General features: G+C 55.2%; 1 protein-coding gene across 7 annotated transcripts in view; it reads right to left on the minus strand.

The window, feature by feature from the left end:
• The window catches only part of HSPG2 (heparan sulfate proteoglycan 2), a 110,087-nt gene that overhangs the window by 66,128 nt on the left and 29,814 nt on the right, over positions 1–14,145 (minus strand). For all 7 annotated transcript variants that reach the window (XR_015137233.1, XM_086327455.1, XM_086327447.1 and 4 more), the window contains exons 2-3: positions 4,422–4,557; positions 2,823–2,867 (exon numbers count right to left, since the gene is read on the minus strand). Coding sequence is in view for 6 of the 7 variants with exons in the window: in XM_086327455.1 (XP_086183581.1) it covers positions 2,823–2,867; positions 4,422–4,557 (181 nt within the window). In the remaining variant the exon portion in view is untranslated. The remainder of the gene's footprint in view (positions 1–2,822; positions 2,868–4,421; positions 4,558–14,145) is intronic.

Here is a 14,145-nt window from a genome sequence, read left to right on the forward strand (position 1 = left end):
AGGGGGCTGCTGGGGGGTGGCCCGGGGTGGGAGTGCTCTCCGGGGCTGGGGGGTCCTGCCCTGGCCAGCTGTCTCTGTGCTGGCCCTCATCTCACCCCATCTGGACAGCTCAGCTCAAGCCTAGAGGGACGGGAGGCCCAGAGCAGCCTGGCACCCCGGGTGGGGGTGGGGACCACCCCCAGGGCCTGGAGCCGCCCACCCCACTTACTCTCGATACCCAGTTCCTGATCAACAGAATTTCCTCCCCGCACACTTTGGCTCCGGATTGCCAGGCTCCTGAAGTGGATCCAAGTCATCTCCAGACTCTAGGGCCTTCACCCCAAGGGGTCATTGTACCCACCCTGCCTAACAGGCACCCCAGGGTAGAACACCAGGGGCCCGGCCCACTAAGCTGTGAGCTTAGATCATGCGCCCCGATGGGGAAGGGGCAGGGGAGCAGGTGGGGCCCACTGGGGCAGGGGTGGCGGCGAGCCTGGCCCCAGACTCTGCAGGGAGGCGCGGGGTCTCAATTGGGACAAAGGGCAGGCTGGGGAGGAAAAGAGGACCCAGAAGAAAGGAGGGAGCGGACGAAATGGGAGAGAAGCGGGCGAGGGGAGGGAAGCGAGTCCCCGCGGCCAGAGGAGACTCCTGGTCATCACACCGGCCGTGGGAGGGGGTCCCCGGGCGGAGGGGGGCGGTCCCCGGGACCTGCAGAGCGGAGCAGCAGAGAAGGAGGTGAGGAGGGGGCAGAGACACAGGGAGGTGGAGAGACCAACTGGAGAGACAGAGGTGGAGACATAAAACAGAAAGAGGTGAAGCAGACAGAGAGAGATGGAGTCGGAGATGCGACCGATACAGAGACACTATCGGTACAGAGATGCAGAGAGCTTGGTGGGGAGAAGCAGAGAAAAGATGAGCCGAAGGCGGAATGGAGGGAAAGACGGAGGCACGGACGCGGAGATGGAGTGTCCAACAGACAGAGGGAGGAAAGGTTAGAGAGAGGGGACCAGGCGCGGATGAGACAAACACACAGACAGCGGGAAGAAGACAGCCCAAGGCAGGGCAGGCAGGCGCAGGAGAGACACGCAGACAGGCTGTCGCAGGACGGACAAGAGCCAGAGAGACACAGAGGCCGTTGGTAGACGGGACGCAATGGGGTGAGGGGAGCTGGGCGGGGTCCCAAGGTGGGGGAAGGCAGAACCAGGGGCTGGCCGGGATGGGTAGGCGTTCAGGGCTTGGGGGGTACGGGGCTGGGACAGAGCTGAGGAGAGCCACGCCCCTGCCCGAGGGACGAGGAGAGGGCGGAGGCATCTCAGATGCTCCGCCCTCTGGGCGTGGCTCAGCTTATGGTCAGGACCGCCCTCGCTTACCGGAGGAAGGAGGGAACTGCCCTTGGGCAAGGCCGAAGCAGGCCCACGGACCCTGGGAGTCAGGGCGACTTATCTGCGGCCTCTGGGGCTAAGATTCAGCCCAGCTGCCTGGACCTGCCTCAAGGGCAGCGGGCTGGAGCCAACGTTGGGGCCTGGAGGGCCTAAGTCCCCACACCTTCCCGTAGATGAGCCCCACTCACCAGGAGAGGCTCCTGCCTCCTCTCGCTCACCCTGCCCCCACCTCTGCCTTCTCCCGCGCACCGTAGCTTCTCAGGTGAGCAGGAGGGCTAGCAAGGCCCACTCAGAGCAGCCTCGTGGGAGGGGGTCCTGGATGTTTCTGAAGGGACAGGGTGGACGGGACCAGGGTCCCAGCAGGTAGCCTTGGCAGGAGGCAGCTCCAGGGATGTGTCAGCACAGGTCATTCTAGGGATGCCTTGTGTGCCTGGGACCCATCTGACACCCGCACTCTGGCCCCACCCAGATCCCAGCAGCTGTAGCCCTGCAGAGACAGACATGGGGAGCAACTTCAGACTGGGTCTGAGTTCCAGGTGCTGGGAGGTCATGGGCAGGACCACGCCACCTAGGGGCCAACCCTCCAGTTTGTACTGGCCCAGTGAGGATGCCCCACCCTCCAGCACTGGGTGGCCCCGAGGCACGGGGCAGAAAGGAAGCGACCCCACCACCCTAGACTCATCCCAACCCGCTGGGATGGGCAGCGCTGGGGACGCGGCGGGGCTGCCCAGTGGTGCCTCCGAGCTGAGCTCCGTCCTTGGCCCCGATCACCCTGTGCCCAGGTACTCCTGGAGAAGGCAGCAGGAACCATACGGTACCCCTGGGTCTTGTCCCGGCTCATTCCTTCTCTGCCCAGAATCCCAGGATGGGAGAAAACAGAGACTCTGAGCCCCCTCCCCGCGCTGGGCCAGCCCCTGCTCTGGCTGTGCATGGGGGGTGCTGGCAGAGTGGGCAGCTGACCGAGGCCTGATTCTTTCCCCCCTAGGAAGCCAGCCCTCTTTCCCCTCAACCCAGGAACCCTGGCCTCCCAGCAGATGACCCGACCTAAGTCAGGTTCCCGTCCAGGCCCGGCTCTTGGCCTATCCGAATGCCTGAGCTACAGAGCCCCTCGGTCCGCCCATCCCTGCTCCGCTCTGCATCGGTCACCCCAAGGAGGCCTCTGGGGAAGGACTCCACAGCTGAGCTACCCTGGGAGGTGAGATTCTGGCTTTGGATGCTGAGCAGCTGACAGTCCCATCGGAACTGGGCATTTCCCAACACAGGCAGGCAGAGAACCCGGACACCCCCAACCTCGTAGGGACCAGCCAGTCAAGGCACACAGCTGTCACTGGTGGGGATGAGACTGCCCCCATGGCAGGTGCAAGGAGGCCTCAAGGCCCTCAGCCCAGGAGATGGAGCCTCTGGGGCTGGGATTCCCCAGGGGGCAGGCTGGGGGCCTGTGTGCTGTCCCCAGATACTTACCCATCTGGAAGTCCCCGCTGCCCAGGTCGCCGCTGCCCACACCGTCTACAAGCAGAAGAAAGACTTTTTCAGCAACAACTAATCTTTGTTGAGTACCTACTGGGTGTCAGGAGCTGCTCTGGGCACCCAGTACACGGTGGGGAAGATCATGAAAACATAGCTGTTGGGACTTCCCTGGTGGTCCAGGGGTTAAGACCGGGTGCTTCTAATGCAGGGAACTCAGGTTCGATCCCTGGGCGGGGACCTGAGATCCCACAGGCCATGCGGCTCAGCATAAAAAGCGAAAGTGAAAGTCGCTCAGTCATGTCTGACGCTTTGTGACCCCATGGACTATACAGTCCATGGAATTCTCCAGGCCAGAATACTGGAGTGGGGAGCCTTTCCCTTCTCCAGGGGATCTTCCCAACCCAGGGATTGAAACCAGGTCTCCAGCATTGCAGGCGGATTCTTTACCAGCTGAGCCACCAGGGAAGCCCGACATGAAATAAAACACAGCTGTAGTCTCCCCTCCACACCTAGGCAGGGCTGCCTGTAAAAACTGTAGAAAGCCTCCATTAGGGACGGTATGGTCCCAGCTGGATGGAGTGGGCGGGGCCAAGTCAGGCCCGCCTCTAGGTGAGGATGGGAGGAAGCAGAGTAGGGGGCTCTCAGGGGCTGTAATCACCCTCTACTGTGCATTGTCCCCCACCTTCCCCTTAAGTCTAGCTTATCCTGGGCTGTGTGGAGAAGCAGCCACCAGCCTGGGGTCACATAGGCGTCAGTGAGGGGTCCTGGGCTCACTGGGACCAGGGCTCAGGATGCACACAGCTCTTAGCCCATTTCTTTTTTTCCTAAGTTTTTTTTTTTTTAATTGAAGTATAGCTGCTGTACAATATTATACAGTTTACAGGTATACAATACAGTGATTCACATTTTTTTTGGGGGGGGCGGGTTGGTGCGTGTGCTGCATGATGTCAGTTCCCTGACCAGGGATTGAACCCAGGCCCTGGCAGTGAAAGCGCCTAACCACTGAACCGCTGAGGAATTCCTATAATTCACAAGTTTTAAAGGTTATACTCCACTTACAGTTCTTACAAGACACCAGCTATATCTCATGTAGTACAGTGTGTCCTTGTAGCTTACTTATATCTAATAGTTCGCACCTTTTACTCTCCTACCCTTATATTGGCCTCCCCTCGCCCCACACCCACTGGTGACCACTAGTTCGTTCTCCACATCTGTGAGTCTGGTTTTTTTTGCTATATTCACTAGTTGTATTTTTTAGACTCCACATACAAGTGATATCACACGGTATCTGTCTTTCTCCAGCTGACTTATTCCACTTAGCACAACGCCCTCCAACTCCATCCATATTGCCATAAAGGGCAAAAATTCATTCTTTTTTAACGGCTAAATAGTACTTCATTGCCTATATGTACCATATCTTCTTCATCCAGGCATCTGCTGACGGACACTTAGGTTGCTTCCCTATCTTTCTTAGTCCATCTCTAGAGGGGCCACCTTAGGCAAGTATCTTGGGGCCTCTTTCAGGACCACTGGGAAGTGCCCAAACTCCACCCTGACCCCCTCCACCCCCAGCCACCAGAAACGCCTGCTCACCTCCGGAGGCCTCATCAGCCAGGAAGTCCTCGTCATCAGAAAGGTCTGAGTAGCTCCAGCCAGCCCGGCCGGCTGTGACTGTTTCTGCATCTTCCGGCAGGGACAAGCCATCGTACGCCCTCAGCCCGTGGGTCACCTGTGGGACACCGCACAGACAACTGTGTCAAACTCTCCAATTCCTGCCAAGCCCGGGGCCCCTCTTCTCAAAGGGGGACCCAGAGTCCCACCCCAAGGCCCTCCAGTGGTCAAGTCAGATGTGGTTTGGCAAAGACAGTCAGACTGAGGCTATACCACTGTTTTTGACTCAGTTTCCCCAAATCTCATTAGCCACTGAATAAATCCTCAAATAAACAAATAGACAAATAGTAAACTTATACTTTTTTTCCCTTCTTTCTTTCTTTTGTGGCCACATCGCGTGGCTTGCAGGATCCTAGCTCCTCAGATCAGATCAGATCAGTCGCTCAGTTGTGTATGACTCTTTGCGACTCCATGAATTGCAGCACACCAGGCCTCCCTGTCCATCACCAATTCCCAGAGTTCACTCAAACTCACGTCCATCGAGTCAATGATGCCATCCAGCCATCTCATCCTCTGTCGTCCCCTTCTCCTCTTGCCTCCAATCCCTCCCAGCATCAGAGTCTTTTCCAATGAGTCAACTCTTCGCATGAGGTGGCCAAAGTACTGGAGTTTCAGCTTTAGCATCATTCCTTCCAAAGAAATCCCAGGGCTGATCTCCTTCAGAATGGACTGGTTGGATCTCCTTGCAATCCAAGGGACTCTCAAGAGTCTTCTCCAACACCACAGTTCAAAAGCATCAATTCTTTGGCGCTCAGCCTTCTTCACAGTCCAACTCTCACATCCATACATGACCACAGGAAAAACCATAGCCTTGACTAGACGGACCTTTGTTGGCAAAGTAGTGTCTCTGCTTTTCAATATGCTATCTAGGTTGGTCATAACTTTCCTTCCAAGGAGTAAGCGTCTTTTAATTTCATGGCTGCAGTCACCATCTGCAGTGATTTTGGAGCCCAGAAAAATAAAGTCTGACACTGTTTCCACTGTTTCCCCATCTATTTCCCATGACGTGATGGGACCGGATGCCATGATCTTCATTTTCTGAATGTTGAGCTTCAAGCCAACTTTTTCACTCTCCTCTTTCACTTTCATCAAGAGGCTTTTGAGTTCCTCTTCACTTTCTGCCATAAGGGTGGTGTCATCTGCATATCTGAGGTTATTGATATTTCTCCCGGCAGTCTTGATTCCAGCTTGTGCTTCTTCCAGTCCAGCGTTTCTCATGATGTACTCTGCATATAAGTTAAATAAGCAGGGTGACAATATACAGCCTTGACGTACACCTTTTCCTATTTGGAACCAGTCTGTTGTTCCACGTCCAGTTCTAACTGTTGCTTCCTGACCTGCATACAAATTTCTCAAGAGGCAGATCAGGTGGTCTGGTATTCCCATCTCTTTCAGAATTTTCCACAGTTTATTGTGATCCACACAGTCAAAGGCTTTGGTACAGTCAATAAAGCAGAAATAGATGTTTTTCTGGAACTCTCTTGCTTTTTCCATGATCCAGCCGATGTTGGCAATTTGATCTCTGGTTCCTCTGCCTTTTCTAAAACCAGCTTAAACATTAGGAAGTTCATGGTTCACATATTGCTGAAGCCTGGCTTGGAGAATTTTGAGCATTACTTTACTAGCGTGTGAGATGAGTGCAATTGTGCTGTAGTTTGAGCATTCTTTGGCATTGCCTTTCTTTGGGATTGGAATGAAAACTGACCTTTTCCAGTCCTGTGGCCACTGCTGAATTTTCCAAATTTGCTGGCATATTGAGTGCAGCACTTTCACGGCATCATCTTTCAGGATTTGAAATAGCTCAACTGGAATTCTATCACCTCCACTAGCTTTGTTCGTAGTGATGCTTTCTAAGGCCCACTTGACTTCACATTCCAGGATGTCTGGCTCTAGGTCAGTGATCACACCATCGTGATTATCTGGGTTGTGGAGATCTTTTTTGTACAGTTCTTCTGTGTATTCTTGCCATCTCTTCTTAATATCTTCTGCTTCTGTTAGATCCATACCATTTCTGTCCTTTATCGAGCCCATCTTTGCATGAAATATTCCTTTGGTATCTCTGATTTTCTTGAAGAGATCTCTAGTCTTTCCCATTCTGTTGTTTTCCTCTATTTCTTTGCATTGATCACTGAAGAAGGCTTTCTTATCTCTTCTTGCTATTCTTTGGAACTCTGCATTCAGATGTTTATATCTTTCCTTTTCTCCTTTGCTTTTCGCTTCTCTTCTTTTCACAGCTATTTGTAAGGCCTCCCTAGACAGCCATTTTGCTTTTTTGCATTTCTTTTCCATGGGGATGGTCTTGATCCCTGTCTCCTGTACAATGTCACGAACCTCATTCCATAGTTCATCAGGCACTCTATCTATCAGATCTAGGCCCTTAAATCTATTTCTCACTTCCACTGTATAATCATAAGGGATTTGATTTAGGTCATTCCTGAATGGTCTAGTGGTTTTCCCTACTTTCTTCAATTTAAGTCTGAATTTGGCAATAAGGAGTTCATGGTCTGAGCCACAGTCGGCTCCTGGTCTTGTTTTTGCTGACTGTATAGAGCTTCTCCATCTTTGGCTGCAAAGAATATAATCAATCTGATTTTGATGTTGACCATCTGGTGATGTCCATGTGGAGAGTCTTCTCTTGTGTGGTTGGAAGAGGGTGTTTGTTATGACCAGTGCATTTTCCTGGCAAAACTCTATTAGTCTTTGCCCTGCTTCATAACCAGGGATCAAACCTGAGCCCCCTGCAGTGGACGCACAGAGTCCTAGCCACTGGACTGCCAGGGAAGTCCTGACAATATACTTAAAACTGCTTTGGTAAGTGACAACTCCTCTTCCCTCGGGAGAAGGCAAGTGATATCCAGGACATGAGTTAAGGGGCCAGGAGACACAGGCAGGTAGAGGGTGACCAGGGCCGGTGCAGACGAGGGGTGTGGGCGAGTGACGGGGCAGCCAGGGTTCAGCACGAATGGGAGACAGAAGCAGAGATGGAGGGGGATTCAACCGAAGCTGTGGTCTCCAACAGCACCTCTCCCCCCACACCCCCGCCCCAGCCGTCTTGGCCTCTTGTCTCTGCCTCAGCCTGGCCTCCGAGTCTCCAGGCCACAGGGGACGCATTCCAGCCACGTTGGAGATCAGCTCTGGCACTCATGGCCACACTGACTGGCTCATCTGTGCGCCCAGGGGCGGGGGTGGAGCCCAGCAGCTGGGCTGAAAGGGGGGCAGGTCACCGTGGTGTCAACTCCACGTGACCTCGGGTGGCGCTGAGCCCAGCATGAGCTGCAGCTCGGTTCAACACAGGGGCGGCTTGGACCCCGCACCCCGCAGGCTGGTGCAGAAGGGCCCCAGCGGCCGTGACCCCTGTTTCTCAGGGGTGGGTGTGGGCAGTGAAGGCCTCTTTCCCCTTAGACAATATCGTGTGTATGTGTGTGTGCACGCTCAGTTCTCAGTTGTGTCCGACCCTTTGCAACCCCATGGACTATATAGCCCACCAGGCTCGTCTGTGCGTGGAAATTTCCAGGCAAGAATACTGGAGTGGGTAGCCGTTCCCTTCTCCAGCAGATCTTCCTGACCCAGGGATCGAATCCACATTTCCTGCATTGGCAAGTGGATTCTTTACCACTGCGCCACCTGGGAAGCCCCTAGAGCAGACTGAGGCGTTTCCAAAGGAGTTTTACAAGATAACAGAGAGGAAAACAAACCAAGTGGAGCTAAGGGAACCGCAGTGTCTCCAAGCACAAGAGTGCACGGGTCCACACGTCCAGTTCTAGATGGCCTGGCACGAGTGTCTTGGCCTCAGCCCTATCTGGGGAGCCCAGCCCGGCCAGAAGGAAATAGGCTCCCTTGTAAAAACCAAACCCAGCCCTCACTGGCTAGACAAGGAGAGGCACCCAAGGAGAAGGAAAAAACCAGACAGTCAGTCCCTCTCCTTCACACCGACCACGTCCCTGGAGCCTCTGGCCTTTTCTCACGCTGGTCCCTCTGCTGGAATGCCCTTTCTCCTTTTGTTTATCTGGCTAACTCCCATCCATCCTCCGAAGCTCAGCTGAACACCACCACCTCCTCTAACTACTCAGTCGCAAACCAGAACACATTCCGATAGGCCTGGAAAGAGGGATGAATCTCAAACACTTTGTGCTGAGTGAAAGAAGGCAGACAGAGAAAACACCACCCTGTATGATTCCACTTCCACGAAACTCAGGGGAGATAAGTCTAACCTATCTATCTATAAGTCTAACCTATCTATAGGTTAGATAAGTCTAACCTATCTATCTATAAGTCTAACCTATCTATAGGTTAGATAAGTCTAACCTATCGGCGGTTGCCTGGGACCAGGGGTGGGGTGGGGCCGGCCGGGAAGGGACACAGGAAACCTTTTGGAGTAACGGTCCCCTGGGTATATAATCAATACATCTCATTCCCATTACTGACCTGTACACTTAAAATGCTATGTTTTATTGCGTGTACTTTATACCCCAATAAAGATGACTCAAAGAAACCCTCTTCTGGGAGGAGTAGTTATGACTCCTCTGCCCCCAGGCTGGGTTCTGGACCGTCTGGGGCTCCCCGTGGAATGGCTGTGCCTACACTGGAATGACGGCACCCTGAGAGCAGGGACTGTGATGAGCTCATCTCTGCCTTCTCAGCACCGCATGGTCAATAAGGGCTTGAACGAATGGACAACAGTGTCATCACCTACTCATTCCAGCTGCTTCCTGAGCATGACTTTGCTCTGAAGGCACCACTCAGCACGGGCAGTCTGTATCTATCTCCCTCCTTGGTCATCTTTGTTTTGGCAGTGCTACCAAGCCTTGTGGAAGGTCTGCACTGCCCATGTCTATCCCCTGCTATAGTCTTAAGCCCCTTCCCCTCACAATCCATGGGCAAATTCCTCCTCCTGTTCCTTGTCTCCCCTCCCTCTCCCTTTGGTCAAATGCCCATTCCCGCCCTGGGTGGCCAGTGGACTTCTGGGCCGTGCCCATGAGGTCTGCATCCAGGACTAAGCTTTAGAACCTTCAGGAGCTGGTGAGAAATAGATTCCTGGGCTCTTCCTCAGAGACACTGAGTCATCTCCCCACCCCAGGTAGGAGGGTTAATGTCATGCCTGCTCAGGCATTCTGACACTCACTGGTTAAGAACCACAAGACCAGTCCAACATCAGAGGTTCTCCCTTCTCTCCTGGCTAGGGGTAGAGAGCAATGTTCCCTACCCCTTGGGTGGGTCCTACGCAGGCCCTGATTGGCCTAAGGGGAGAGTGAGGCTAGGGCTGGGGCAGGGGCACTGACTGGGCAGAGAAGGCTAGCGGGCAGGATCCTCCCCAGCTGGGGAGGACTCTCCTTGTGTCACTGCCAGCCCTCCCCCTCCGACATGCAAAGAAGGCCATGGATGGCATACCTGGGGCACAGAGATTCCTGGCACCCCATAGATACCAGGCCACTGTCTGGAAAAGAAAACCCTGGTGGTAAGCAAGGTCCAGGGCTTTTTTGCAGGGAGGGAGAGGCCACTGGGGCTTGGGACTGGACAGGAAATAGCAACACGAGATTCATCTTGGAAAAAATGTTGGGAACACACATCTGCAGTGAGAGGGGAGAATCCAGAGCATGTCGGGCCATGGACTGGAGCCCCCTCCACCCCAGGGAACCTGGGGAATGGGCTTGTCGCATGCCAGCTTGCCCCGCTTGCAGCCCCTACCCCACAGTCTAAGGCTTTGGGGTCAGATAAGGGCCTGCAGCAAGGGACAAGCCAGCAAGAGCAGAGACTTCACTTGCAAAAAGCTGAAGATCAAGAGGTTTTAGCAGCTGTATTTCACATCTGGAAAGGGAGATGCCGCCAGACCGGAAAGAAGCTTCCAGAAAGAGACCCAGAGTCTGAGACTTGATCATTGAAGGGAATTTGGATTCAGACCTGGAAAGTCTGGAGTCCACGTGGGGAATAAAAAGAACCAACATTCATTGAGCGCTTCCTACGCGACAGGCACTCTAAGGATTCTGTAGGTGTTAACCCAGGTTAGGGGTCAGGTAGCCCCGCTGTAAAGACGGGGACATGTGAGCAGAGTCAGGAATGTGGGCAGAACTGGGATTTGAACCCTGGTGGTCTGGCTCCAACATCTAAGCCCTTACCACTGTGCCACACCACCTCTGCAGCCAAGGCTGGGGAGGGAGTGAACCCACCGAAGTCACTGAGCGTCACTCCCACAAAGCCTCTCAACCACACTGCAAGTCACAGTTCACAGAGCACTCCTTGGCCGCAGAGTCACTTGACCCTGACAGTGACCCCCTGAGAGGGATGAACTGGTGTGAATGTGAACCCCACTGGCTGGCAGGCTTAGACCCAGGACCTTGGAACGCCCTACCCCAGCCCCTGCTTCCCAGGAAAGGAGGTGGGGCTGCAGCTGGGCCTCCAGGCCAGCCGAGAGGGCAGAAGCAGCGGGCAGAGCCAAGAGGTTGGCCGGCCTCCATCCCCAACGGGACCAGCTCCCAGGGACGCCTGAACCGGCAGTGGCCTGGACGCATACAGTGGGTGCTTAAGGTCCCAACAAGGGCCGCCAGTAGCTGCAAGGTCACAGGCAGAAATAGAGTCCAGGTTTCCTGCCCCTGAGCCTGTCTCCGGCTGGAGGGAGCCCTGCTTCCTCCCAGAGGAACCCAGCACTTCAGGCGGGCATTGCAGCCGGATGGCGGGGCCTGAGAGGAGGGGTCCAGAGGGCAGACCTGGGACTGAGAGGAAGGAGTCAAGCAGAGAGGGGGATTTTCCAGACTCTGCAGGCGAGGGGAAGTTGGGGGGGTGCAGCTGACTCATTCTGGCCAAGGACTATTCTGGAGGGCTGAGAACAATTTCACGGGGTGGAGGTGTGGGCAACGTGCACCCCTCAATGGCCAGGCACTCGCTGAACACAGGCAGGGTGAGACCAGACAGGTGGTGCATCAAACAGGCAGAAGACTTCTGGGAGACCACCACCCCCAGAGGCAGGCCCCCCGTGCGGATGCGGTCACACGTGGAGCTCCAGGTCCAAGTCCTGCAAAGGCCCTGGGGGACAGGGGACAAAGGCTGGGCCTTCCTCTCCTGGCCTGGGTGGGGATGCCAACCAAGGGAGGGAGCCAAGGATGTCTGGGGAGGGTGTGGGAGTGGAAGGTCAAGCCATGGCAGAGGGGCACCGAAGGCAGAGATTTGTGGCACCAGGGGAGGTCCTGATACAGATAGAGGATGTAAGGTGTGGGGGTTTTAAAAAGGAGTTTTTAAGTGAGGATTACAGGATCTCGCAGAGGTCACATGTATAGAAGAAAAGTTTCTGGTGCTGCTAAAATCCAAGCGGTAGGAAGCTGGTGGGACGGTCAAGAGATGACAGTAAGAACAGTCATTGTCCACTGAGGGCTTTCTTGATGTTAGGCCTTGTCCTAAACGCTGCCTGTACCACCTCATTAATCTTCACAGCAACCCAGGGTTTGGCGGGGCGGGGAGCGGTAGCTGGCATTACAGGGCTCCTATCCCGCATCTGCGATAAGAGAAATCCAAGGAGCTCTGACACCCAAGAGTGGGATTATTTTTCTTTTTTAATAAGTTTGTAGCAAGCTCTTTTAGTGTCGAGTCCTGACCTAAATCGACATGAAGCTATGAAGAGCTTATTCACTCCACACAGGATGAACAGTCACAGGTTTTGCTACAGCAATAGTCATGTGTTTGAGTGTGGGGTATTGCCCCAAACTTTACTGAGGATGTCACATCCCAGCTGAACCACTCTACGTTACCGTTCTCGAGTTCAGAGACTTCTGAATTCCAAGACATGGCTGACCTCGTGGGTCTTGATTGAGAGACTGTGAATTTACAACTGTTATTTCCATTTTGCAGATGAGGAAACTGAGGCTCAGAGAGGGTCATCTGTGTAAACAGGATCAAGCAAGTAAGGCCCTCTGTCTGGTACCTTGTATACAGTAAGTGCTCAATAAGCAATAGAATTAGCATCATGCAGGGGGTACAGGGTAGAGGTGAAGAGCTGAGAAGTGATCAGGGATGCACAGGAGTGTGGGATGTCTGGGATGAAGGGAGGCGTCTGGCTCCTCTGCCCAGGCCCCGCGCTGGCTAGCTGGGCAGAGCCTGGCTGAGCAGGAAGCTTGCTTTGAGGGTTCAAGTTGCCCGCTTGTTCTGAGGCTGACTCTGGGAGGACTGGTTGGGGGGAACTTCTCCAGCGACATTCCTCACAGGTCTTGGGCAGCCAGCCCACCTCCAACCCACTCTCTCCTTGGTCCAGACCTGGGGCTGAGCCCTCTACCACCCCCCACAGCTGGGCAGGAAGGTCTGAGCACCACAGTCCCCAGGGAGGCTGAGCCGCCCAGGGCAAGGCTCCAGGCATCTGGGCTGGAGTGAGCTCACTCCATCAAAATCCAGAGACAGCGGAGGGGTGAGGGACAAATGAGCCACCGCCTGCCCACCTGCCTTCTGCCAGCACAGATTCTGTCCCCTCCCCCATGTACAGCGGAGGGACCAGCAGATGCTGTCCCCCAAGCCCCCCCGAATCTCCAGCGAGGGCCCCGAACTCAGACAAGTTCCCCCTCCCACTCTGCTATGATGCAGGCTCCCTGGGAACCCCATCACGCAAGCACCACCCCCACATACACACTCTGCTACAACCCCGGCCCCGGACGCAGGGGCCAAGGTGCCATGCCCCACCCCCCGGCCACCGGGCACCCTGTCCGCGGGCAGCAGACGGCAAAAGGGAAGGAATCTGTCAGGGCAGCAGTTTGCTGTGCAAACTGCCAGGGGCGGGAGGGCCCGACACAAAGGCCAAAAGGCCTTTAATCCCCTGGCAGGCTGAGAGGGGCGCCGGGCCGGAAAGGAGGTGGCCGCAGCCTCCTCGGGCATGCCTGCACCGCCCGTGCCACGCGGGAGCCCTGCCAGCTTCCCACACTCGGGCTCCCAAGGCAGCAGGACGTTCGCCAGCCAGGTGGCCAGGAAGAACACCGATGCGCCAGGTGAGGAGAGCGGTCTCCGCTCATCAAGTGCTTTCCTGTGCAGGAGCTGAGGGAAGGTCGAGGCGAGGCTTATCGCACACAAACCCACAGCCTCATAAGCACGATGTGGGCGGCTCCCCCACTTCAATAAGGAGAGACTCAGAGAGGTGAAGTCACTTGCCCAGAGTCACACAGCTCAGGCAACAGAAATCCAGCTTGAAAGTTGGGCCCCTGTGCTAGCTCAGAGGCACAGCTGCCAGCAGGCCTTTCCCTCTGACCCCTGCCCTCTGAACCACGGTGGCCTGGAACCTAGAAAGGCAGCATTCCAGCCAGGGCCCCAGAGGAGCACTGGGGCCCGGTCAGGGCCTCCGACAGAGGCCAGGGGAGGGGAAGCTGGTGCCTGGGGCCTCTCATTCCAGCCCTGCCCCGAACTCACTGCGTGGCCTTGCACAAGCCCTTTGACACCCTTCCCGTTTAGCAAACCGCAGCCATCTCAGTGAGTGTGGAGGAATGTCTCGATCACTGGTGCATCTTCAAACCAGACAACACGGAGGAGGTGTCCAGTTAACGTCTGCTGGTTGAGTGGCATGGTGAATGGATGAATGAATGGGCAACCTTGCCCAACAAGCCTGAGGGAGGAGTTAGCCCACCTGACAAAAGAAAGCAAAGTTCAGAGACACAGAGTGAGGGGACCTCCCTGGTGGCCCAGT

This window comes from Bos grunniens, chromosome 2 (assembly GCF_055505025.1).
Source record: "Bos grunniens cultivar Pamir isolate PY7600 chromosome 2, Bosgru_T2T1.0, whole genome shotgun sequence".
Taxonomy (NCBI): Eukaryota; Metazoa; Chordata; class Mammalia; order Artiodactyla; family Bovidae; genus Bos; species Bos grunniens.